The sequence below is a fragment of the Sphaeramia orbicularis genome, chromosome 19 (genome assembly GCF_902148855.1).
Source record: "Sphaeramia orbicularis chromosome 19, fSphaOr1.1, whole genome shotgun sequence".
NCBI classification, from domain to species: Eukaryota; Metazoa; Chordata; class Actinopteri; order Kurtiformes; family Apogonidae; genus Sphaeramia; species Sphaeramia orbicularis.
This window is the reverse complement of record NC_043975.1, coordinates 28,547,130-28,574,732: the sequence shown is the minus strand read 5'-3', so window position 1 is coordinate 28,574,732 and position 27,603 is coordinate 28,547,130. Positions and strand designations below refer to the sequence as shown.

General features: G+C 35.8%; 1 protein-coding gene across 1 annotated transcript in view; it reads right to left on the bottom strand.

Annotated features, from left to right (window-relative positions):
* LOC115410632 (rho-related GTP-binding protein RhoN-like) overlaps positions 1 to 27,603 on the bottom strand; it is a 58,656-nt gene that overhangs the window by 1,535 nt on the left and 29,518 nt on the right. The window contains exons 3-4 of the mRNA XM_030122355.1: positions 14,288 to 14,397; positions 4,327 to 4,461 (exon numbers count right to left, since the gene is read on the bottom strand). Coding sequence (XP_029978215.1) covers positions 4,327 to 4,461; positions 14,288 to 14,397 — 245 coding nt within the window. The remainder of the gene's footprint in view (positions 1 to 4,326; positions 4,462 to 14,287; positions 14,398 to 27,603) is intronic.

The window sequence follows — 27,603 nt, the reverse complement described above, 5'->3', positions numbered from 1 at the left end:
ATATCAGATTTCCCTGGTTTTCGTGCTCATCGGACCCATATATGCTCGGTAATGTACAGTAAAATCTCCCCACTTAATAAAAGTCTACACTTGCAAAAACAAGATGGAGCAAAAAGAAAGCTACGATCCTCCACACGGCTATGAAATATTCAAAGCGATCTGTGCAACTGTAAAATTTGACTGTAAAAGCTCTGCATATTCCCAGTAGTATTTAGTACGGTTTTAAATGCCAGCTGATTGTATGCTTTTATGTTACCGTAGTCACCTACTCTCCAAAAACACACTCACTGGTTTGGTCTGTAATAAAAAACAAAAATAAAAATGGGTTTTCAGTCATGTTAGCCTGTTCTGCAGTAGCTTTTTCATGGTGCTACACTGTTGTCTGTCCTTACCATGCTTTCAACTTCATTTTTTCTATCATTTGTTGGACTCAGCTGCTTCTTTGGTAATGAAATATCTACAGTGTGCCCCAGCGTAGGTGTTCAACCATCAGTCTGAAAGATTTGCCATACAAAAGCAGTATTGAGCATCCAGATGGGGCAACGTTATTCACTTTTTGTGTGAGAAATAGGCTCAGATTCTGCATTATTTTTGCATCTATGGCACTGCCTCAGCACTTGAAGTTGTTATTTGATCTCTGAAAGCTGGTTACAGTTGAAGGGCAGCCGAAGTAGATTATCTGCTGTTCATTCTGGTGACTGCACTTCCCCTTAAGATCACATCGGTTGGTCTAGTGGGTGTAATGTAATGTAATGGTCCCAGTTTGTGGCCTCTCACAGTGTAGCCCTTTAAATAAGGCTCATTAACACCAGCTGTTTGGTTCAGGGTGCTCTATGTATAACTCGTATCCATTCTCAGCTCTTATTCTCCATCTTTTTCTAATATATTGACTGAGTCTGATCGTGTTTCATCAAAGAAGAACTAGTGAGAGGATTAAAGTCATCTAAAGCTAATGTCTGCTCAATAGTCACCTTCAAGTGCATCAAACCAAATCACTGTTGATTGCTACCCTTTTAAGCCATAAAGACCCAAACAGCCACCAGCAACCAAAAGTATCTACTGCTGTAAACTGTTTAATATCTGTTGATCCACTAATCCTATCAATACATGTAAATAACTGGTGTAAAATGCAGTTCATGGTCATCAGATATGACCCGTTTGGATGTTCAGAGGCTCTGTAGTGAACGTGTAAACACCATCATCTTCTACAACACAGGTGTCAAACATGCAGCCCAGGGGCCAAATCTGGCCCATCAAAGGTTCCATTCTGGCCCGTGGGATAAAAGTGCAAAAATTAACCTGAACAGTCCAGGTTGTCAAAATCATTTTGGTTCAAATTCATCTCCGGTAAAAATAACAACACAATAACCCATAAATAATGACAACTACAAATTTTCTTTGTGAAAAATTATGTGGAAAATTTTAAGTGAAAAAAATAAGATTACACTGTGAAAATATTTACATTTACAAAACTATTCTTTCACAATAAAATGCAAATAAATACATAAATAAAAACAAAGATGAACAACCTGAAATGTGCAATTTTAACAATATTCTGCCTGTTACTAAAAGTTTTGTGCATTTATGGATCCACTGTGATCTGTAGTTGTGTTAATAATAAGAGATGGAATATTGTAGAAATTGTTCAAATTTTAGTTCCAGACTCCAAAATTTTAACAATATTCTGCCTGTTACTGAATGTTTATGTAACATTGTGTGTAAATGTACATGTATAAATAATAAGTCGAGGCATAATATTGTTAAAGTTGCACTAATTTTTCAAATGAAATTTCTGTTTTTTTTCCGGTTATTCACATCTTTTTTGTGAAATGTAAATATTTTCATAATTTAATTGGGGTTTTTTTGTACTAAAACAAAATGAAAAACTTGGATTTGTCATTAGTTATAGGTTATTAAGTCATTATTTTACTGATCTGGCCCGCTTGAGATCAAATTGGGCTGAATATGGCCCCTGAACCAAAATGAGTTTGACAGCCCTGTTCTACAACACAGATTCACCAGTAAAACCCATGGAGTTTGACAAATGACAGTGGATGGAGACACTTATTTACTTTCTTATTACCCCGCACCCCCCATTTTTATGATTTTTAAATATCTTCCCATTTATTTAAAATGGGTAAAATACGTGCAAGGGGTGGGGTTTGTTGTGCCCGGCACCACTTGTTGATATCTTTGCTGAAAAAGTCGCTTTTTTCAGTTTTATCTGTCTCTGATTTAATAATACTCCATTTTAATCTGAGATTTTATGAACACCTACATGACCAGCCAATTAATTATGGGAAAATACCTGATTTTCACTGAAAAACCACAAAATACAGAGTTTCATTTTATAATAAGTGGTGATCAATCACTTAAGAAAAATGAAATATACAGAAAAAAAACTATTTTGGAAGAGCCACATAAGTAGTACTGGGCCTTTATGGGTTTCTACAGTAAAACTTTTGTCAATGAATGTGTTTACATGATAACTTGGAGTAATCAGATAATTGTAAGAATCAGATCTAAAGCATTTACATGCACTTCAGAAATACGATAATTGAAAAACCCTGGTTTAGATGTTTTAATCCATTATCAGATTTCTTTCTGAGTACGTACATATGTAGTGACAATAGACTCAAACTTCCTGTTTTTTTTTTAAATGACTCAATATTCCTATTATTGTCCTCTGCTCACTTTCCGTTTTCTATATTTTTTTTTTACACATGCTTAGATGTAAGAAAATACATAAATCATATAAATGGGTATACATGCATGAAGATAACAGCGTACTGAGGAGAAATCAAGGTGTGGTTGATCAGATTACTACCTTCAGATTATGCTGTTTATACGATCACTTGAATAATCTGACAACTCCAGAAATCGGATAATGATCAGATTTTTCGAATGCATCTAAACAGGCTCAATGTATGCATACTTCACTTGTTATAAAGCTTAGATTCTCTGAATTGAGTCCATTTTATTTTACAGTGTTTCAGAGTACTAAAACATAATTAATGAAAGAATCACAGAGCGATCAAAGTTAATGGGACTTCCTGTCTGTTTGGTGTCATGAGGTCACAGTACTGGTTCATTCCATGGTTAATTATATTCCTTTTCAAAGCTGTTTCTGCTAAATTTAACCCAATGTAGTTCAGGTTGTATTTTAGCCACATACTAAAGATTTTATTACCATTCAAATGATGTGTCATTGATTAATTTTGGCCTTGTGGTTCTTCAGTTATAAGCTTTGGAACTTGGTATGAAAATTAAGTGGGAAAAAAGAGATTAATAACAAGCAAAGAGGTTAAAAAATGACAAAAGCAAGTATATTCATGTATTTTCAATGCAGCCTGCAGCGCTCTTAGTGACATTTTCTTGCTTACTCTTTTTTTATGGTGTATAAAGAGGCTTCATACACAGCATCAGTGTCAAAGGTCAATCACTGCTGCACATCCATCCAAGTTAAAACACATTAAGTTTTGATGTGAATGAATGAGACAGAATGAAATAGAGTGAAAGTGTCTGCACTAAAAATATACAGATGTGTTGGTGTAATCACAGACTTCTGTGGATCTGGGGCCAAATCAGTTCAGGACTAAACTAATCTCAGATCTTGATGGACCAATTCGGGTGCCATTACTGACGAGACAATGAGGGTCGTTACCTTAGCTTTGTCAGAGGTATGAGGAAATATTAATTTGTTGACAAAAGGCTGCCAAGAAGTGGGAATTCACATTTACATGAAAATAGGCTATTAAAATTCATGCGTGCCACTGTTCATTGCTCCAAGACACAAACAAAACAATTGTGTTATCGCACTTCCTGTTGTTTGTCTTTTGCTTTTTCAGTTCCAGCTCTTTTATACTCTTCATGTTTCCATATTTGCAGGAAGTTATGATCTGAAGCAAATGTCATTCTCAGAATTAATTTTCATAAGTTTTCTTTGTTTGTGAATAGAGAAAAATAATGGGTGTCATTTGTCAGGGATGATACTCTTACGTTTGAGTGTAAATCAGTTTTACTAAAGGTAAATGAAAAGCACTGCTGCAGAAAATTAATAAGGACTATACATATAAAACAATATGTCACGCATGTTCCAAATAGTATTTTGTAAAGTAAATTAAATAGCTGCTCTGTTCACATATGCAAATCAACTGGTACATTGTTACCGTATGTACAGACTATTTATTCATAACTGATATCATGAACAGCAGTTAATTTCAAGCTAGGATTGACACCGCAAATGATCACATATATTCAGTGAGCTTTTGTGACAAAAAACAAACTAATTTTATAGATGAGCGGTGTTTTCACTGCTCTGCTCACCTGTTCGTGGGTGACAGGAATTAGTCTGTGCTTGGAGAGCTCTCTCATGACGTTGAGGTCTGTCCTCATGTCCAACTTGCATCCGACCAGCACCACTTTGGCGTTGGGGCAGAACTCCTGCGTCTCACCCTGCCACTGTGTATCAACAGACAGACGTATCAGTGAACAGGTGACCAAATACAAGACAAAAATGACATTCAATGGGCAGATTATGAACTGCATGCAACCCTACAAAATGTGACATTATGTGCAAGACGTGATGCAATTATCTTCTGTTCTGCGAAAATAATGCAATATTTATTCAATATTTATCAAAATATAAATACACTATTTATATATAGACTTGGGTTCATAGATATACAGGGTGGGGAAGCAAAATTTACAATGAACATTTAGTTGTTTTTTCTCAGCAGGCATTACGTCAGTTGTTTTGAAACCAAACATATATTGATGTCATAATCATACCTAACACTATTATCCATACCTTTTCAGAAACTTTTGCCCATATGAGTAATCAGGAAAGCAAACGTCAAAGAGTGTGTGATTTGCTGAATGCACTTGTCACACCAAAGGAGATTTCAAAAATAGTTGGAGTGTCCATAAAGACTGTTTATAATGGAAAGAAGAGAATGACTATGAGCAAAACTATTACGAGAAAGTCTGGAAGATACTATTAAAGAAGAATGGGAGAAGTTGTCACCCGAATATTTGAGGAACACTTGCGCAAGTTTCAGGAAGCGTGTGAAGGCAGTTGTTGAGAAAGAAGGAGGACACATAGAATAAAAACATTTTCTATTATGTCAATTTTCTTGTGGGCAAAAAAAAAATTCTCATGATTTTCAATAAACTAATTGGTCATACACGGTCTTTCAATCCCTGCCTCAAAATATTGTAAATTTTGCTTCCCCACTCTGTACATACTGTTATACATACATACATATACACACACACACACACACACTGTTTTCATAGATAATACATGCTGTTCATATTGTTAATACTGTTACATAGATATTAGTGCTCTCAAACGATTAAAATTTTTAATCAGATTAATCACAGGCTTGCTGTGGATTAATTTAGATTAATCACGATAAAATATCATTCATTTTTAGTCTATATTAATCATGTTTCATTTCAAAGAAGGGAATATATATGCACTTCACGTGTTTGCTGCAAGCTGGGCGACGCGTTAGCCAAAGTGCTAGCAGAATCTCCAACTAACGTATGCTTCACATTAATGTGGTATTTTAAGATGAAAGTGCCTCTGTGAAAAGAAAATTCCTTCCTGCAGAGTGTGCATAATACTTTATGCACACTCTGCAGTCTCTTCCATCTTTATGGGTTGGTTCTGCTGCCTGTTACTACCAGATCAACTGTCCATTTGTTCATATGGAATACTAACTCTACTTGGACAAACTGCCCAAAATGCATTGCCAGAGACGTTCAGAGTCATTCTGCACTGCAGATGGGTTGAGTTAAAATTTTTAATTCGATTAATCATGATTGATGGATTAATCTGTGTTAACGCATTAATTTTGACAGCCCTAATAGATATACAGTACATACTGTTTTAATAGATAATACATACTGTTAATATTGTTCATACTGTTCATAAATACACATACTGTCACATACTGTTAATATTGTAAATTTGTGTCCATTTACATTTTTTCTATTTTTTATGTTTATTCTACTTAGCTTTATTTATATCTTACTTTGTTAAATTTTATGTTCTATTTTCTTATCTTATTTTTACTTTTTGTAATTGGGTCAAAACATAGTAATGTCCTGTCAGAGAGCGAACTTTAATTGATTGCCATTCCAACATTTATAATAATCCCTTTTGGTCCAACTAAAGCAAAAATGAGTTTAAAAGTAAAAATGTGGGTTATTTAGCAACACTAATCTGTCTCATTGTCTCTAAAATGTCCTGTCAGAAAGATTTTGAATACCATGTTTTGACCCAATTTTATATTTGCTCTGTTCTTATTTTCTAAATGTACTGGTGTTTTATTAATATTGTTACACTGACTGGAATAGCACTCCTAATTTCATTGTACACACAATGACAATAAAGGCTGTTCTATTCTATTCTATTCTATTCTATTCTATGTTAGGCTCTGGTTTGGCGTTTGTGTAGATAAACAAGCTCATGAAACAGGACATAAAATTCCCAAAAGTAGTTTAAGCAGTGTGAGTGCCGTAGTCTGTGGATATTCAGAATATTTTATAAGCATTCAAAGTCTCTGAGTACCTCCTCAAAGCTGTTCTAAGCGATAAATCTGGGCTGTGAATCAAACCTGAGTACAAATACAACACAGAGTAACACAACTGTACTGATGCAGCAATTAAATAACCTCAAACTTCTTGTCCTGTAAATAAATTACTAGAACTATATGGTTTAATTTTTTGCCTGAGTAATCCAGTAGTGGCCAACTTTCAGTATAAAGCTTTTCAACTAGAATTACTGACTGTGACAGGAAGTAATAACTAAAGAAATAAAATAGTTTGATGTTTAGTTTCTGATTTCATTCATTTGTTCATTCATTTAGTAGGTTTTAGAAGTTCATTTCTGGGTCTGATCCCAGCAGGGTCCTTTATGTGTAGAGTTTGTAGGTTGTCCCTGTACTCTGGTTTTTGCCCACCGCCCAAAAACATGCACTTTAATAGGTTAACTGGTTGATCAAAAACACTAAAAGAAGTGAATGTGGGAGTCACTGGTTGTTTGTTTGTATGTAAGTCCTGGGATGAACTGGTGACATGTCCAGGATGTACTCCAACTTCAACCCATGGTAGGTTGGTAAATAGGTTAATGAATGAATGAATGAATGAGATATCCCATTTATAATAAACATCACAACCACTATAATGTAAGACTAATACAGATCAATATCAGTCCTACCAGCTTTGAACTACAGTCATGGACACAAGTTTTGGTTTTGCAAAATTTGCTGCCAAAGTTGTTCTTTTTTTTTTTTTTTTTTTTTTTAATTTTTAAGTGTTTCTGAAGTACATTGAAGAATAATTAACCCTTTCATGCACAAATTATGAGAACCTTAATCAATTTTTTTTTTCTTAAGTGTTTTTATTCCTCTTTAGGCATGAAAAAAAACTGTGATTGAATTTTTTTTTTTTTTTATGAACCGATTTTATATGGAGTTACAAAATCATGCATTTAATTTTAGAAGCAAAGAAACATGTATATACTGACATACTGTGTGAAAACTATGAGATAAAAACATTTTTTAATGCTGCTAATTTGATGTTTTCTCACATTTCAACAATACCTGCATGGAGATAATATGCAAAAAAAAAACTTTTTGTTAAAAAAACAAAAAAAAAAACTGTTAATGTTGTTGTTTAATAACAATTAGCCTTTTTTTTTTTTACAATCAAACATGTTACTACAGATCAGGTTTATCTGGAACAGCAAATTTACAGTAATGGTATGAATTACAGTGTATGGGATGATGCATAAGTGTCCACTGTGTTGACTGATATGGAACTAAAACAACAAAATCCATAAATATACAAGAGAACCCCTTTGAACAGCTGTCCACTGTAGGGACCACTATGCATGAAAGGGTTAATAGCAAGACTTTTATTGACAAGAATTCATATATGTAATTCCCAAAACTTTTGTCCTTGACTGTATAATCATAATTATCCGCCTTTAAAAATCCACCATTAGTTGACTGTTCCATATTCATTTTAGGATCCTTAGTGATTTCCTTTCAAAGACTCCATGCCTAATTATGTCATCTCTCTTAAAAATGGTGCTTTAGGTCTAACTCCAACCCAAAAAGTATGCTGTCTTCTGATTGGTCGGTATACAGAAGCCCCCCCCCAAGGCTCAACACAGAAGACTATTATCAATTCCTTATTTTTCACCCTCTAGTCTTTTCAGTCCTCAGTTGTGACATTGGAATCTCCCACTTCTTTAACACACTTTGAAGAACGAGGACTTAAGAGGTTGTTGAGGTATATCTTTTGCAGTATTTTTCGTGATCAGACCCCATGATATATAAAAAAGCCATGCCACACATCTGGATTTATACAAACCACAGCAGATGGAGCACTTTACAGATAATTGTTTTCCCCGTTTAGACGTTGCACTAGTTCTTTAAAATGATTGAACGGTTGATGTGCAAGTGTATGACACCCCTACATTGCCCACTGACACATTATGCCACATTGTGAAGTGAATTAAATGATAATTATAGGTTCACGTGAACACTTGTCTGACAGAGATTATAAAATATAGCAGTAGCTGTAACAAAATAACAGATGATGCACTTATGTAAAATCCCCGCTTCTCCTCGACTCCTCATTTAGCATCTCTGGTGGGAGGGATTAAGATATGAGGCAGGGAGTCGAGGCGAGGACCCAAGGGTGCTACAACAAGAGGGTTGAGATGAGGGAATGCTTAATACTGTCCTGTTCTTCTAGTGTAATTCCACTTATTTTCCTCGTTCTGTTAGAAATGGGTGCTTGATGAAGCATTACTTCTTTTGATGTTCACTTGACTGGACAATCTTGTGACATGAAAACTAGTCTTAACAGATCAGAGTGAATTAGAGGAGAGACGAACAGTAAATTAATGACAGTAGTTGTTTTGTTAGCTACAACATGATCTGACAACAGCACAATGGTCGTGGCCATTAAGTTGTAGACAACAGAGACAGAGACAGACAGTACTCATTACAGACCACAGCCATGACTTCAGCTGTTAAACTCTGTCTTTTTCTCTCTTCACCATAGCCAAGGCGCTGTTGCACCATTTGTTCTCCTTTACAAAGACGTCTTTTGTCGCCCATGCCTGTGTCACTGCTGTTACAGGCACTAGCATGTTGTGCTGTTGTGCAAAACGAGATGTAGTCAAACAGTTCAATAGCTGTAATTTTGATGAATTACAAAGGAACCATGGGAAGGCTGGCTTATTGTTTGTGCAAATGTTTAGAATTGGTAAGAGTTCTGCAGCAGATGAAGTGCAGAATGTGAGCTGTTGGAGCTGCGTGTGTGGTTTATCAAAGATTGGAAGTGGAGCTTGGCTTAGAAGTTCAGTTGACGATCAACTTTACTGTCTTAGTGGCTGACTTAGTGAAATCATAAACATTTGGATTTTTTTATGTTTCCTGTGAATGTTCTGCCAATTATGCACGGAGGACATTCATATGAATTTTCTTTTTGTATTTCTTTTCTGACACTTTCACTCACTAATTCTATGAAAACATAAATGACAGCTTGTTTGGAATCGTTGGAATTGAACCCAGGACATTCCACCACCAGTCGATGGGGTGGGACCTTTCTGTGTGGAGTTTGCATGTTCTCCCTGTGTCTGCGTGGGTTCTCTCCGGGTACTCCAGCTTCCTCCCACATCCAAAGACATGCACTGATAGGTTAATCCAGTGGTTCCCAACCTTTTTTGGCTCGTGACCCCATTTTAACATCGCAAATTTCTGGCGACCCCAGACATTTTTTTTGCTAAAATTAATTTGTTTTTGATCATGTAATAGTTTGCTATACTATGTTGCCAACAAGCTTGTATTCAGTCCAGCTTGTATTTACAAGGCTGACAATTAATACTGAACAAACAAGAACTCAAACTATGAATTATGAAAGAGCTGCAGCATCTGAAACCGACCACAATGAACATTTGACAGATAAACAGAACCACAGTGCCTCAGTTTCAGCTTCACAGTTTGTCATGTCTTTTATGTATTGTGATTGTCTCCCCCAACTCACCATATAATTTTTATTAGTAAGTTTTTTTAATTTTATTTTCGATCAATTACTAGAAATTTCAGGTGACCCCATCTGAATTCCAGGCGACCCCATGTGGGGTCCCGACCCCAAGGTTTAAAAACACTGCTTTAAGACATGCACTATGAGTACTTCTACTTTTTATACTTGAAAATGTATTTTGCACATAATACCTATATACTTTTACTTAGTACAGAACATTTTGAACACCACGTGGGGTCCCGACCCCAAGGTTGAAAAACACTGGGTTCATCTAAATTTCCCATAGGTGTGAATGTGAGTGGTTGTTTGTTTCTATATATCAGCCCTGCAATGAACTGGCGACATGTTCAGGGCGACCCCTGTGACCCTAGTGAGGATAAAGCGGGTTCAGATAATGAATGAATGAATGTTTGGAATCATCTAAACAAGGGCAGCTGTGGTTACAGGGTGGGGAAGCAAAATTTACAATGAACATTTAGTTGTTTTTTCTCAGCAGGCACTACGTCAGTTGTTTTGAAACCAAACATATATTGATGTCATAATCATACCTAACACTATTATCCATACCTTTTCAGAAACTTTTGCCCATATGAGTAATCAGGAAAGCAAACGTCAAAGAGTGTGTGATTTGCTGAATGCACTCGTCACACCAAGGAGATTTCAAAAATAGTTGAAGTGTCCATAAAGACTGTTTATAATGGAAAGAAGAGAATGACTATGAGCAAAACTATTACGAGAAAGTCTGGAAGATACTATTAAAGAAGAATGGGAGAAGTTGTCACCCGAATATTTGAGGAACACTTGCGCAAGTTTCAGGAAGCGTGTGAAGGCAGTTATTGAGAAAGAAGGAGGACACATAGAATAAAAACATTTTCTATTATGTCAATTTTCTTGTGGCAAATAAATTCTCTTGACTTTCAGTAAATTAATTGGTCATACACTGTCTTTCAATCCCCGCCTCAAAATATTGTAAATTTTGCTTCCCCACCCTGTACATGTGTAGTTTACCATAACCAGAGTGTGAATGTTTGAGTGAATGAATAATGGATCCACTGTATGCATTTTGAGTATGCATTCATAGAAAAGCGCTACATAAATCTTATCCATTATTATTATAATTATTATTATTATTATTATTATTATTAAGGTCAGAACTGTCACAGTTCAGTCTGAACCATGGATCAACAAACGGTAAATTTAGCAAAGATAATTACATGACATAATAACTTTATACCATCCTAAGCCTCATAATCAAACTCACCCATGTAGAAGAAACACTATGATTTCAGTATCAAACTCCATTCTTTTCATTTAGAGCTGTGACCAGTGGATAAAACAACAATTGTGCTTCTAACTTTTATGATGTTGTCACTTTCCTAGATGGTAAAATTTGTTTCAGAGAGACTCACTACTCCCTCTAGTGGTCACATAGATCCGTTGTCGCATCCATGTGAATATATTCAGTTCATATCTGTACAATCTAATTCCCTGGTATCTGTGGCAGAGCTTTAGTGTTCCTTATTCTAAACAATGTAGTGATCATTTTAGGTCATTTTTAATATTTGAATGTAGTAATGCTAAATATAACCCCTTTAAGGAGGACCTGTGTTCGCTAAGTCACAGAAAAGAAATTGAATTGTCACAGTTTTCTGGCTACAAATATATTCCATATTTTACTTTACTGATGAGTGTATCTGGGGCAGAATTTGGTCTATTTTTTGTTTTTGCTGTTAAAGTTTCCATACTGACCGACCCAGAGATAATTAATTCAGCCACACTGAGACAACGGTTTGTTAGTCGACCTGTAATTACAGCTGTACACCCTTGCATCATTAGCCTTTGAGCGTGCGTCGTCTTCCCGACCTTCTTCATAATTAAATATCACGTCTGAGGATATTGGATGTAGCAGCCTTGAAGGTTGTAGTGGCTGCCTCTTCACAGCCTTCATAATCTTTCGTATTTCACTATCAACACTTGATACTTCAATTCAGACAGGCAGGGAAGACAGAAAATTAGAAAAAAAAAAAAGAAAAGATGGAAAGGAGTGGAGCGGAATAGTAGAGGAAGGGATAACATTATTAGCTGGTTAATGCTAGATAAAAGAGAGATAGAGGAAGCCTAACATGGGAGATTGGAATGAGAGATTGGACTGAGGAGAACAAAGAGAGAAAGGCGGGGGTAGGAAGTAAAGGGGTATTTTTGTAGCTTAGTAATGTTGAGCAATAATAGGGTTTCTTAAGAGAAAACTGGAGGGTGCAGTAGTTGGATAGGCGGAATGCTGTCGGAAATGGCAAAGGATAAAGTGCTATATAGTGCAAGGGCATGATTTGAGAAGTGAAGACTAAAATAAGGCAAAAATAAAGCGCGCTAAAGTAAACAGAAGCGACGCATGAATGCACATTACCATACTCAAACACTTAAATTACATGCTTGAGGTACTCGAGGAGAAAGGTGGCTCCATTTTGCCTCTAAACTCTGAATAGACTGACCCTCAACATGTCACTGTGGCATCCTGTGCATGCATTGTAGATCAATATATTCAGCGCTAATACTAAAGGCATATAGCAAGGTCAAAGTTTAAGTTAGCTCTCACGTGGACCCCTGGAGATGTGAGGAATTCGGCTTCTATAATAGATTGGGTTTTGTTGTATTGATAATGTGATGATGAGTGATGATGCCGACTGCAGGAATGTGTGAAGCTGAATGCGTGTTAGCTGACAAAAATAAAAAATAGCGGCTATCTTTCTTCCTATCAACAGAAATTATAACAATTATGGGGAAGTTTTGTGCTTAAAGTAGGCAATGTTACTGTATAGTTCCATACGTCATGTGTCAGGATTTGAGGAGACATATAAAGCAAACACTAATACAATTTTCATGCCACAGAAAAGAGAAAAATGAACAACAGAGACCAACTAATACAATATTTGTTCATTTACATACATTAAAATTTCAAGACTTTGTTCATTTTAAAACTGCACAGATGACACTGGTCTAAGGGCAAAACGCTTCCGGAATAAAACTGGAAAAACTTGGCGAAATGTGGATGGCTAGTAAAGACAAGTTCAGTTAAAAGTGCAACTTGGCCAGAGTGTTTACAGTATTGGGTCAAACTGTGAATTCTATGAATTAATGAGAGAATGAGTTTTAATCAAAAGGGAGTCTTAGTCTGTGAGAAACCATGTTTACATGAAAACACTGTCAGCACACTGGAAAACATTCACTTTTCAGATTCCTTCTAGTTTAATTTTTATAAGTCTTCTATAAAAGTGTGCATAAACCTATGTACATATGCAATGACACTATCATATATTCACCATTCCAAGTCATCCTATCAAACCGTATATGATTTACAGCATTTTTTTCTCTAAACAGAAAAAAAGTAGTGTAATGCAAAGTATAAAGCACAAAATAATTGACCTCTTAACTGTTCAGGAGTGATATGAAGTTAAAGAGAGCCCTATGAACTTAAAGGAACAGGTGCTGATGGACAATAATAAGGACAAAGACAAACTGTAGATCTACATTGTTACCCATAAAGCTGGAATAACATATTTTTATCTCTTTTTTTTATGACAGTGAGATTTATTCTAGATACATAAAGTGTAACTGGGACTCAGTTATTCAAATATGTAATTCATCCTGAAGCAGCCTTGCCTTGCCTTATATATCGGATGGCTGATATATTGATTTTTTTCAATATCAGCCATCTGCTTTAATTTTTTTTTCTTTAAAAGTGGATATTTGATCAGTAGTAAAAATGTTATAAGATATTTCATCAGGCATCTGTGTGGGCAGCACATGAAGTTCAAAAACTGTTAAAAGAGTACTATGTGTGCATGTATTAATAATTTCATTTATATTGCTGCATAAAAATCTTAATTATCGGAGTGTTTCAATTGTATTTTTCGGTCAATGTGCTTTAAAAAATAAAATAAAATCAGTCTTAAATATCAGCCTCAAAAATCGGCTCTAGATAGCGGCCATCAGTTGATCAAATTTTTTAAAAATCTGCATCAACCTTAAAAAAAAACCCATATCAGTCAACCTTTAGTCCTGTTTGTTTTTTGTTTTTTTTTCTTTTCCTATTTTCTTCTCTTTAGTCCTGTCTGCACTGTCCAGGGGGTAAAGTGTCCTTCTAAATGTCTCAGCTATGTTAAAAAAAAAGCAAAAATTAAAAAGGGCACATTCACACTTGTGTTAATGTGATACTGACCTTTTTCAGCACGCTGTCCATTGTCTCCGGACGGCTGATGTCAAAGCAGATGAGGACAGCATCAGAGTCCGGGTAAGCTAGCGGCCGCACATTGTCATAGTAAGATGAACCTATGGGAGACCAAAAAAAAACATACTGGCATGATAATGTTTCCAAGTGCATTATGTGTAATTTACTTACTTTGCTCAAGACTTAACTTTTTTATCATGATGTGAGTCATTACAGTGCTCTTTGGCAGTAATAACTATGATTAAATGTAATTACAATGAAGTAAGCTTCTCTGTGGATGACAGTGAGTGGGTGTGATTCATTGCTTTCGAAACTGAATAGAGCCCTCGTCCACAGCCCTGAGTCTGTCGGTCTGACAGACTTGAATAAGCCAACAGACAGACATGTGACACTGATATAATGAATGGCTCTCACAAAGTGTCACCTGGTATTTCAGAATGGCGTTTTTTTTTTTTCTTTTGCTAGGGGCCTGGACACAATTGAGCATTGTGACGTGGGGAAGGGGACACATTCCTATCTGGAGGGGACAACATTCCCTTTCCCTTTCCACATTGTCTCCAACACGACGTGCTTTTGACTCCATACACTGGGCTTTGGCAACCGAACAAAAATGTGCTCAACAGAAAATTCCCATAGAAAATAACTGACTCTCAATCCATCAATCCACATCTACATGTTTATTAAAAACACTCATTATGACATAAATACAAAGCTGAAGTGAGCTGAAAATAACTTTTTGTCAAATAAGTGAAACAGATTGTAATTATTCTTGTTTTTATCCTGTATAACTGCACTTGGATACCTATATTTAACCCAATTTCAAACATCTTATTTCATCCACATTTAGCCATGTTACCTTGTTAAAAGAGTCCTACTATAGTAAACAGCTTTTTATACTCTCACTGTTACCTTGGCGTCAATATATGTTCCTAAATTATACTTTTTTTTCCATTTCAACATAGAGAAGCATTACATTATGGTAGAAATCTTTCATTGTCTTTTTCAGCTTCTATATATTTTTATTCAAATGTGTACTTATTTCCTAAATTTGCCTCTTTCAACTCGTTAATTGTACAGTCACGAACAAAAGTTTTGGGAATGACACAAGTTATTTATTTATTTATTTATTTTTTCATGTGTCTCTGAACAATTAGAAGTATTATATAGGTTTCAGAGATTTCTACTGACAATTAACTTTTAAGCAAAGAATCCATTTGTGTCATTCCCAGACCTTTTGGCCATGACTGTATATTTGTGGCATTTTTACACTTAAACCAGTTTTATAACATAATGAAATGAACGTATTTGCCACAGTTTGGTAACATAATGTCATTAATAAACAAAAATCTACAGGCTTACTTATTCAGCGCATAATGCTGATAAAATTTACTTTGCAGATATTGACATTTTTAGAAATTATCTAAACAATTCAATGTCCTAGTGTTTAATTATATTTTAGACATGAGTAGTTATAGAGTAATACACATAGCATGACCAAAACAAAAATCAAATGGATTTAACAAAGCAAAGCAAATAGCTCAGACCCTCCCTTTGGATAAATACTGCAGCGATTAATTTATTTTACCTGCAACAAGTTCTTTAACCCTTCAGTGAGAAAATTCTCATTTCTGAAACAACCATCAGTTTGATAGACAGCATAAAAATTAGACTGTGTTTCAATGGACAATGGTCATGTGGTCTGATGAGTCCAGATTGACCCTGTTCCAGAGGGATTACCCATCATGCTTAGTGCCTGCTGTACAAGCCTGTGGGGGCAATGATATTATCTGGGGTTGATTCAGTCGGTTTGGTCTAAGTTCAGCCACGTTATGTGTAAAAAAAAAAAAAAAAAAATCCTGATTTTGGCTACATTGTTATGTATAAAAAAGAAGCGATCATGTGATACCTCACAGACATAAAGGATGGTGCATTTTGTAAAACTGTAATTTACCCATAACTGTGGTCAGAGGTACAAAGTGGACAGGCTATGTATTCAGAGCAGTGGCAGCTGCTCGTCTGTCAGACAGGGGAAGATCATTGTCAGCTTACATTAAAAAAAAAAGTCAAGTTATTTGAACATAAATTCGGCCCTCCGTTCCTTTTTAAGAAAATGGTCAGTGACCTTATCGTACCAAGTAAACAAGAAAACGTTGAAATTATGTTAAATTGAAACAAGGAAGTACAATGAGTGTGTTTTATTTACAGTGCAAGAAATGAACACGTAATTTCGTAGTAGTTTCTCTCTCAATTTCACAGCAGAATGTGCGACAGTATTAAACTGAACTCTGTCAAGTGAAGGAGTAGATCTCAAAATAGCTGTCAATAAAATGGGATTCAGCCTTTCAACTGATCCTCCAATCAGCACATGGAAGCTCGGCGTCCAGCCCGGCCGAGCTCCGCCCACAGCTCCATTCACCCCCAGAGACGCAGAGCATCCGGGGGCGGGACAACATTGTGGCATTTATACAATTACCGTCAAGTTTTGAGGCACTGAAAAAAACTGTTCCACTCAGTCCCATTGAAGTGCATGGACGCTGAGCGTCTACGGGCAAATGCACTGAGCAGAGATGTATGAGAAAACAGCGCAACGGGAATGTATGAGAAGTGAACAACATCGAGTCCGCTGATTTGTGATAAAGCTGATTCTGAACGAACTCGTCTGTGAGATGAACGTGTTCTAACACATTTGTAGTCAATGAAATGTCAACACAACCGTACATATTTGACCATTTAATTTTCATAATTTTAGGGCAGTCTATGAGAAATCGCCTCTGATTCAGAGGTATCAAAATGACTTATTTCTCCAGACAATCGGTGGCTTGACAAACACCACCCATTAAAATAAAGCCCAGGTTAGTTAATCAGTCATAATGAGTTATGACATAACATCAACACACCTGGAGGCCAGCGTACATGTACGATATGTGTGTCACATCCCAAAAATAAGTAGCCATATTTACCATAATTTGTGATCTGCCATCAACATTTGTACCCAAAAGCAAAATTTGTTTGTGCATGTGTATATCTGTGATCAAAAATGTCAAACTAAAGCCATGACTATTTTTTTTAACCCCAATGATCTGCAGCCTCTGGGGTTTTACACATGAATAAATGCACATACATACATACTCACAAAATCTAATTTTCCACTCTTTGTTATAGCAGTTTGTACGAGTGGTCTTAGTGTCCACAGAAAACAAGGATGATTAATTCAATAACAGGTGAAAGGAACAGGGGAGAGTGGATGTGGTTCTGATAGTCCCCATAAACCACCCGTGGTCTCCACCAATCACACACACACATACACACACACACACACACACACCTACACACACACACACACACACACACACTATCACCAGTGAACCGACTCGTACACAGCTGTAGCTCAGCCTCACTGTCATCTCCAGTTCGGTACAGACGGTAGCTGTGATCAGCAACAGCACGGAAAAGATTTAGTGTCTGTCTGTGTGAAAATTCACTGCTTGTGTACAAGTTCACAAAGATTAGAAATAGTGAGCATTTTCATATGTATTTTCTTAAATAGTAACAGTTTATTAACTTTGCAAATGTCAAAACACATTTCCTAAAAACGTTAACAGATCTAAAATCAAAGCTGTCTTTTTGTGAAATAATATGAAATCTCAATCTGAAGCCACACTATCCAAACTACACTGATGAAATACTGTGGGGCAATAGGACGGGAAGCTGTAAAGAAATCATTTGCACAGCTGCCCAGTAAGCACTTTCACTCGCACACCAAGCCTATGTAGGCTACAGCTATGCAGAGTAATGTCTTTTGGTTAGCTGCTATCTTAAGAAGTTGAAGAAGCCGAGTGTTGCAAAATAACAGATGATATATTTGCCCTCGGACATAAGTTATTGCATGTACAGGTGAAAGCAGCACAAGCTGTATGCTGGGGGCTTCGAGTTTCCACAGGTTTTCTGTTATTTAATGTGTCATGTATAGCTTTACAGCAGGATATTTGTGATTGAAAATAAAAAATCTGACAGCTGATAACACTGGTCTACAATTAAAATGTCAGAATAAAGGTACTGAAATTTATTAAGTATGAGTCACTAATGAATAAGGACAATGACGTCAAAAATGCTGCTTGGCTGTTGTTTCCAAGATACAGTCTTGAGTCAAGATGTAAAATTCTGAGATTTAATAAGAGAATGGGTTTTAGCTAAAATGACTCAGAGCTTCCAGATGTACTTCAAAAACTGTCTGCACATTAAATTACATTCACTGTTCAGGGTCTTTCAAGTGGAAGATTTATAAATCTATTGTATAAATGTAATTAAACCAATATTTATGTGTAATAACACTATCATATACACTGAAACATCAACTAACCAGCAATCGTGTCATTTGTTTTCCAATTTATTTTACTAAAGACTAAGATTTAGCACATTTAACCTGAGGCAGATCATTTCTAGAACATTACAGACCAGTGTAATCTGCACAGGCTGATGCCACAATAGAAACACTGTTGAAATATGAGCAAAGAAGAAAGCAGACTAAAGGAGGCGGTAAATGCTACAAAAACTAATTCTGAACATACGATATAATTGAGGAAAATCTAAAGTCACTGAGGGCGGGTTATTCTCTCACTTGTGCTTCATCGTTATTCTCCATAAAGCTCAAATCAAGACAATTATGTTTCTCCTTAACTTTTCCCGAGGCAAATAAGAGTAAAAAAAAAGGGCACAATGCAGACATGATGGCATAATGAAACTCCATTATGCTCTAATGTAATTTCTAAAGAGAAAAAAAGACATTAGTTTTCTATGTGTTTTCAACCAGAAATAATGGATGTGGAAATTTATTTTCCATAAACGCTAAGGCACATAATAGTTGAATATAACAGCACAGCTGGTAAATTAGCTCACAAATGTTTCCAAATAAAACATATTTACAAGCACTATCCAAGGTGCTGATACGGCGATGCACTCTGCAAATGCACCATCCTGGGAAATAAATGTGCGTCTCCACAGCGATCTCACCGGGATTCCCAGTGGAAAGTAATGAGGGATCAGTGGAACCAGTAAACAGGTGAAGACACCAGTGTTTGGTATCATCTCTTCATATTGTTTCATCCTTCAGACTGGCTACCCGTAAAGATGTTGTTTATTTCACAGCCTGTCTGTTGAGTATAGGTGAGCGCTTTTCTCAGGTGTATTCATAAGCTGGTGATGCTTTAGTATTAACATGGTTGTTTATTGTTCTGCCAAGTTCTCTGCTCAGTCCAACCTCGCCCTGTGAGAATAAACACACATTGAGAATCTCCTGAGATGCAGGTCTCTCTGCACTTACAGCCTCTTCACCTTATGAGTAGATACAAAAACAGATCCTGGCTTCAGGGAAAAGTCCTGACACAACACACAGATGTGTTATGGTCCATCAAGTAAAACAATATACCTTCTAAAACCTAAATCTTACTTTACACATGGTTCAGTCAATAAGCAAACAGCAGTATTAAAATGACTACTTGTGGTTTTATGCAGATCACGGTTACACAAATACACACAATAGATTTTATAATAATAATACATCACACTTATATAGCGCTTTTTTGGACACTCAAATACGCTTCACAAACAAACAAAACAAAAAGAACACAGAGAAAAAAAAAAGTGTTTCCCCTGAACCAAAACTGATAAATAAGTCACAAACTACTGCAAGGTTTACATTTTTACAAAGCTATTCAAAACAGTGTTGAATTAAGAAGATGGATTGTTGGAGCAAATGACTTCTACCATCAGCTTGTAATGTTATGTAGGCAGCAACACACTGTCACAATAACACATACACATACAACACACAAACAGACACACAACTGGTTGACTTTTCCACTGTCACAACACTGTCAAAGTTTCTTTTTACAATCAATTTTATCTCATGGTGTGTTTTATATTGTGCACAGATTTGGTTAACATGAGGTCTGAGGTATCTCTTCCTTCATATTGTTATGTATTTTATTTGCTCCAATAAAAACGGCTTCCATCCATTTTTACCCTGACCCTAATTTTGGAAAAAGCGATTTTAGATTAAAACCCTTTAATGCCTGAATTTATATACAAGAATATTAGAAAAAAATTGTCTGTGTTTTTGCCTTTATGCGGATGTTAAATTAAGTGGAGATGGTTAATTTGACAATAGCACATAAAATAGATTGAAATTTGAGTATGGTGCAAATTTGCAACAACATGCATAATGATCAGTAGTAATGAAAAAGTAATAAAATAGATGGTTTTATTGATGCCACAAAATAAATTTCAGCATCCTGACTAGGTAGATATCAAATATGCCTGAACCAGCATTGGGGGAATACATACGCTATCCTGGCTGATTCTGTAATGGAAACGATCTGATACAAATTTGCAACAGTCGATGATAAGGGGTTAACATCAGCATGCACTGACATAGGGAACCTGGGGCGCCGATAAGGAGGGGTAAACGTAACAAATTCATGGGGCCCAGCATTTGTCGGGGGCCCATAAAGCAGCGGAGGGGGTCCAGTGGATACAGGCTAGAAGTTGTGAAAATTTCATGTAAGATCCACTGTATAAGAGAGGCATAGAAGTCGGGAGTCGGACGTTTAAAGTATGTTAAGTTTCAGTTTCGTTTCAAGCTAGTGTAAGTGACAGTATGTATAGACCGTGCCCCCACCTACAAAAAAAATGGTTATGCAATCAAGTACTAACTCCTGTGTGTATTATGTGACTAAAACAGACAGAAAAGAAAACATGGAATGCCTAAAAGCACTGTTTTTGTCAGTACAATACCATAGATATTGATGCAAGAACTTAAGTGATTTTGGTTATTATCAAGAAAACCATGGAAAATGGCTAGATATCAGCTCTGAAATTCAACTCTTATGAGGTACTTTTGTTGTTATTATTATATTTGTCCAAACAAATGTGCCTTTAGTTGTACCAGGCATTAAAATGACAAAGAAACTGAAGAAAACAAGGGGTGGTCTAATAATTTTTTCCGCAACTGAATATACCACAAGTAGGTGACTTAATTCCCACTTTTTTATGATGTAACCCATAAAGATCCAGTGTTACTTTTGTGGCAGTTCCCAAGTGGTTTTTCCTCTATTTTTAACTTTTCTTAAGTGATTTATCACCATTTATTGTACTATTACCATCCGTATTTTTGCATTCTTAAGGGAAAATCAGGTATTTTCCTACATTTAATTTACTGATCATGATTGATGTTCATAAAAGCTAAAATTAAAGTTGAAGGTTATTATATGAAAAAGAGAGAAAATGAAGGAAAAAGTGGATTTCTCGGTAAAATATATCACGAACTGAACATAAGAACAAGGGTTTCCATTCACTATCATTTATTAAACTCCATGGGTTTTACTGGTGAATAATGTTGTAGAGGGTGACGGTGTTTCCACGTTCACTACAGAGCCTCTGAACATCCAAATGGGTCATATCTGATGACCATGAAAAGATGACCAACTGTATTTTACACCAATTATTGAAAGGATTAGTGGATCAACAGTTATTTAACTTTTAATATCAATAAATGATTTTGGTCATCAGTGGGTGTTTGGGTCTTTATGACTTAACTTACTTGACCCACACTGACTTAGACCTATGACCCATCCACACTTAATATTTTGCAAACAGATATTTTCTCTATGTTTAAGCCTCTCTTTTACACATTAATTGCATTTCAGGCCACAAAAATCATGTTTTCTGGGAAAATAGATAGATTGGAAAACAATGGTATCGTGCCCTACTTTGTGCATTTCTTTTACTGCTTTGTGTAAAGAAACTGCACCTGAAACATCAAACCCAGTTGTATAAATCAGAGTATGACCTGCAGTAGATCGAGGTCAGCACAGATACCTTTGGGGGATTGGACTCACCTGAGCATCGAACCACATCATATAAATAATGCACTTGGACAACCTGAACCAACACTTAATGTAACTTAAGTTTATAACTAAACTACCTCTAACTCTGCTACGTCTAGTTTTATCCACGGTGTACACAGGTTAAAGTCCAATGGTTTGTCTGAGCATTTGTACAGAGATATTTTTGTGAAAGGAAGGTCACATGGGCACAATTTTTTTGCTCAGAATGTCTCCATGTTATTGTGGACGGGGCATTTCATTTTCATTGATTTGACCTAACTTTGACATTTTTCAGACGACCTGACATGTCATCTTATTCAGAAAGATAATGGGAAGATTCAATATGGTTCAAGCGAGGGTCTTCATCTGGTGGTCCGTCATCCACACTTTTTTTGACCTAGCTGAGGCAAGGAGCATTATCCTGATAGAAAAACCAGTCCTCAGAATTTGGGAACATCGTCAGAGCAAAAGTCCAGTAGTTTTCAATAGTTATTTTTGGATTCTAATTACTTAGTACTAATAGCACTGCTTTTGCCTATTGTAAGAAGATAGTGATGGAGACAGTAGTTGTGTTTATACTTCTCCTTCTTAAATAAGACAAGGATCAGGTGTTTATTCAGTAGAATAAGGTGTGATTGTGTTGGAATTCAACAGACAATGGAATGGAATGGCTGTCATACATGCAGACATGCTGATTTCACAGGAAATGACAGTGGTCTCTTCATTTTTTCCAGAGCTGTAAGGGCTTATTTTTACCATTTACCTCAGCTGAACTGTATTCACAGTTCAATTCAATTCAGTTCAATTCAGTTCAGTTCAATTCAATTCAGTGTCTTTATTCTCATTGTATACATACCACAAAATTCTATGCAGTCTCATTGGTGCAAACAGTCATAAAATATCATTAAATTACCATATTGTTAAAATATAATTGTTATAAAAACTCTACAAAAAGGGCTTAATGCCATCTAAAATTGCTAAAAGCAAATATAAATCTATAAAAACACACACACCTAACATGCGCTGAACATTCCGTCAGTGTATACTTCAGTTATTGCACTATACCAATTATACTGTATTATGTTTCAGCTTTTTACAGTTTACTGTTTTAACTATTATGGGATAGAAACTGTTTTTTAGCCTGTTTGTGTGTGTTTTTATGGTCCTGAACCATTCAGGGTGGGATGGATCTTTCAAAATGTTCTCAGCTCTTCTACGTCACCTTCCTTTGGTCTGTATGTTACAGTAATGATCTGTCTATTCCAGCCTCATAATTTTAATTTTTTATTGTGTTGATACATAAATATATTGCAATGTACAATTTATTTAGTTTAGTTCAGTGGCCTAATTGTGTGAAGCAAGGTTATAATAGTTTTGGATTTTTCATTATAGTTTAGTTTTATTTAGTTTTGACTATTTTTTCTGTAATTCAGTTAGTTTTAGTTAGTATTTAGAGCAGGTTTGTTAGTTTTTATTAGTTTTCATTTTTTTCTAAATTTTTAGTTTAGTTTTAGTTTTGTCGTATCTTTTCTCTTCTTCTCTGTCATATTCAAATAAATCCCATACAGGACTCTGCTGCTTTCTCCCAACTTTAGTCTCCATGTTTCCAGGTAGTGGGGACCAGAAGACGACTCTAAACGATAAGTGATGAGAAGTGACAGATATCAAACGGTGCCAGCAGCTAAAATTGCTAGAGCAAAATAAATCGATTTCATATCAATCCGACATTGACAAAGACGAAAACAAAGGGAATTTTATCCATAATTGTTATCCGTTTTAGTTAGTTTTGTAAACACACAATACAGTTTCAGTTAATTATCGTTTTTTCTTCTAATTATAGTTTTTATTTATTTCAGTTAACGAAAATGTTTTTTCAATTCTAGTTTTCGTCATTTCGTTCATTTTCGTTAATGATAATAACCTTGGTGTGACACTGCTACGACTTAGTGACTAAATACACAATTCCTGCTTTTATTTATTTGTTCTTCAGTCACACACACACATTGTAATGTTTTATATGTGATAGCCCCTCAGTGCATCACTGAGTCACCTTTCACTGTTACCGTGGGCAGGACTTTGTATCATATAGTTAGTTTGTGATGCTCTGAAATATGAAGTTTTACCAGTTTAAAGCTTAAAAGAAATCAAATGTGAGTGTATTACCAAAGATGAGCTGCTTCTTTAATACCTAAAGCACAACATGCCAGGTCAAATGATGATAAATAAGCCAATCCAGTGTAGCAAATGAATTTCAGCGGTGATGATTATTATTGGAAATCATTCGTGCGAGTAAATGAATTTAGCAGCACTATTCTGGACAAAACTGGCATGATCATTAGCATAATCTTGGATTATGGTAGTGCTTACTTGACTCTTCATAAAAAGGAGGAATCCATACTCTCTCACACACACACACACACACACACACACACACACACACACATACAAACACACACACAAGTCTTCCGATTCCATGATGTCAACTAATCTATGTTCAGCACTGAAGCAGCAGCTAATGTGTATTGATCTGTAGCTTTTTTGACCCTCTTTGGGACCTGTAGTATGATGCCTCTCATGGGAGGATTCCTGCTGTTATAGCAAAGAACAAAGAAACCCCAGCCCATCTGTCTCTGTCAAAAACCCTCTGATCGAAAGCAGTCTCTTAACAGACACTAAATCCTGCATTCATTTAGCTCAGAGGACAATAATACTGACATTTAAAGCTCATTTACAGTGTTTATATCAGCATTTCATCACATACAGTTTAATTATTGTTTGACATTTACAGCTAAATATTGTAATAATAACACTCCAGGATGCAACAAATCTACTGAAGTACATGTTCGAGTCCGAGACGAAGAAATATCAAGTGTGTGTTTGATATGTGTCTGCTGTATACCGTTGGCGCAATGAAGCACAGTCGTCTGGAAAGAAGCCACACCAAGCTGCGACTCCACATGGGGTTGTCATGATTTTGATGTTTATTGCTTACAAAAGCTGCTTCCTTTTAATTCTTGTCTGTTTGGTTTCTCATAACAACACACTCCCTTTGTACTTTTACGTAACGCACTTGTGCGTGAAAGGCACTTTGAACACATGTTGCATTTATTCTATATTTGTCCTCCTATAGAGCGCTGCTGTTTTTCTCAGTGATACCTTTAAGGTCAGAAATTTCAGTTTAAAGAGGCTGCAAAGTAACCAGGCTTCTTTACGTAAGATGTTATTTCTTACCACTGCAAATATATATCATGAAATATAATGAAATTGCATATATTAAAGGTCCAGTGTGTAAGATTTCAGGGGATTTAGGAGGATCCAATTACACAGATGGAATACAAGATGTCATCCTAGAAATTACAATGGCTAAGTTATTATTACCTTTGAATAATCTTTTAATATCTTTATTGAGTGTGTGAATCCACCATTATGTCTCTACATTATCTCAGAACCAATAAAGACATCTCTGTTTTTTACTTTTTATAGTAGGTGACTGAGGTGTGGACACTAAAAATCTGTGGTCTCATGTAACCAGACCTGCTGTTTCTCCACATTTCCACTTTTCCAGGGCTGTAGATCGGTCTGGTGTGGAACCTGCACCATCATTCTGGATACAGGGTCAAAGTTATTTGGTTTGTTTGGCGCTTCATTTGCAAAGTAACATCCGTAAAGAAGTTTGCATAATGGTACTTAAATGACTAAATCCCAGTTTAAGGACATGTGTCTTTGTCAAAATTTGCCATTTTCAGAGTGTAGTTGCAGTTCAGAGGGTCTTTCACATAGCAGAAGAAAGTACTATGATATATTGCATTAAGTATCACTCTTAAGTCCTTAAAGTCTGCCAAGTATTGTGCTATTCTTGAATCCCACATGCTTCTGCCGCATGCTTTGTTCCATCAAGGTTAAAACTAGGTGTTTCAGCGACATAATGAAACACATCCAGGGTATGACATTGAAACTGTCAAGAATTCAGTTTATAATTTTTTTCTTGTTAACAATAAACAAAAAAATCATTTGCATTTTTTTGTGTCTGTCTGATGCAGCCACACCTTGTGAAACACAAAAAAGATTTCACGACAGTATTTGAGATCGTGTAATAATTCAAGGGTGTCCTGAAAAAATGTTCTACTACTGACTGCCCCACCACTGTATGACAGAAATAGTCACAAACTTAGATCTTAAGATCACATACTGGACATTGCAAACACATTTTGCTTTGCTATAGAATAGAATAGAATAGAATAGAATAGAATAGAATAGAATAGAATAGAATAGAATAGAATAGAATTTCCACCCAATAGTAGGCCTTGAAACAAGAAAATTTAGCATGCATCAGATATTATGCAAGCCATTGTTTCAGCGTGTTACTGAATAGAATAGATTAGAATAGAACAGAATAGAATAGAATAGAATAGAATAGAATAGAATAGAATAGAATAGAATAGAATAGGCTTTATTGTCTTCACACCAATTGTGGAACAAAATTGCAGGTGGTCTCGACAGTGACCACAGTGACCGACACCACAGTTGCAACAGTGCATTTACATCTAAATAATAAAAAAATAGACATACTGTATATTAGAAAAATATAAGATTTGTAGTAGTGTGGAATCTAAATATGTGCAAATTAGAGATACACTGTATGAAAAGGTAGAGTTAAGAATATTAAAAGTAGTATAAAAATGTGAAAATGTAACATCGTAAATAATGTAAACATCCATGTAACCGTGTGAACAGTGTAAACAGCTAATGTAACAAGGCATTAGTTAGTGTAAATAGTGCAAATGTAACAAATCATATGATACAGTCAAATGTAACCATTAAATCTATAGTTCAACATTAGCTATAATATTAAGACTATGTTAGATATATTTTTGTCAAATAAGTTCATTTGAACATACTATTTTTCTTTTAGGAGTCTTTCTTGATCGTCCTCTGTTGCAGTGAATGAGGTTCTTTCATGTCCTTTGTGTCCAAAACGCTATGTGGACTGAAGTGCAGCTGACACTGCATTAGAAATACGACAGTTTGAAATCGGCCTCAGCGATCAGGTCTGCTGGTTGACATCTGTTGTCGACAAAGGCCATAGAATATATGGTTTAGATCATTTTCACACTCATCACCCTGTCCAGAAGGCCCATGTGCCCGTTTGTAGCCACTGGTTTATTCAGGGTTTCCCTTTGATTTATGTCTTGTCTGTCACATTTAGAGCAAGTTCAGCTCATATGAGTGTAAGCGTTTTATTATGAGGTGGAATATCTTGATGAGAGACCCTTTAATGAGCCCCATCGGGCAGGTTCCTTAATTATGAAATGAAGGGAGGCATGTTATCTATTCAATGTTAAATGTGCTGAATCTTATTAGTGATTTCCAATACTCCAGAGATACCGCTTTTTCTTATTTTGACTGAACTTGTAAAACTCATTA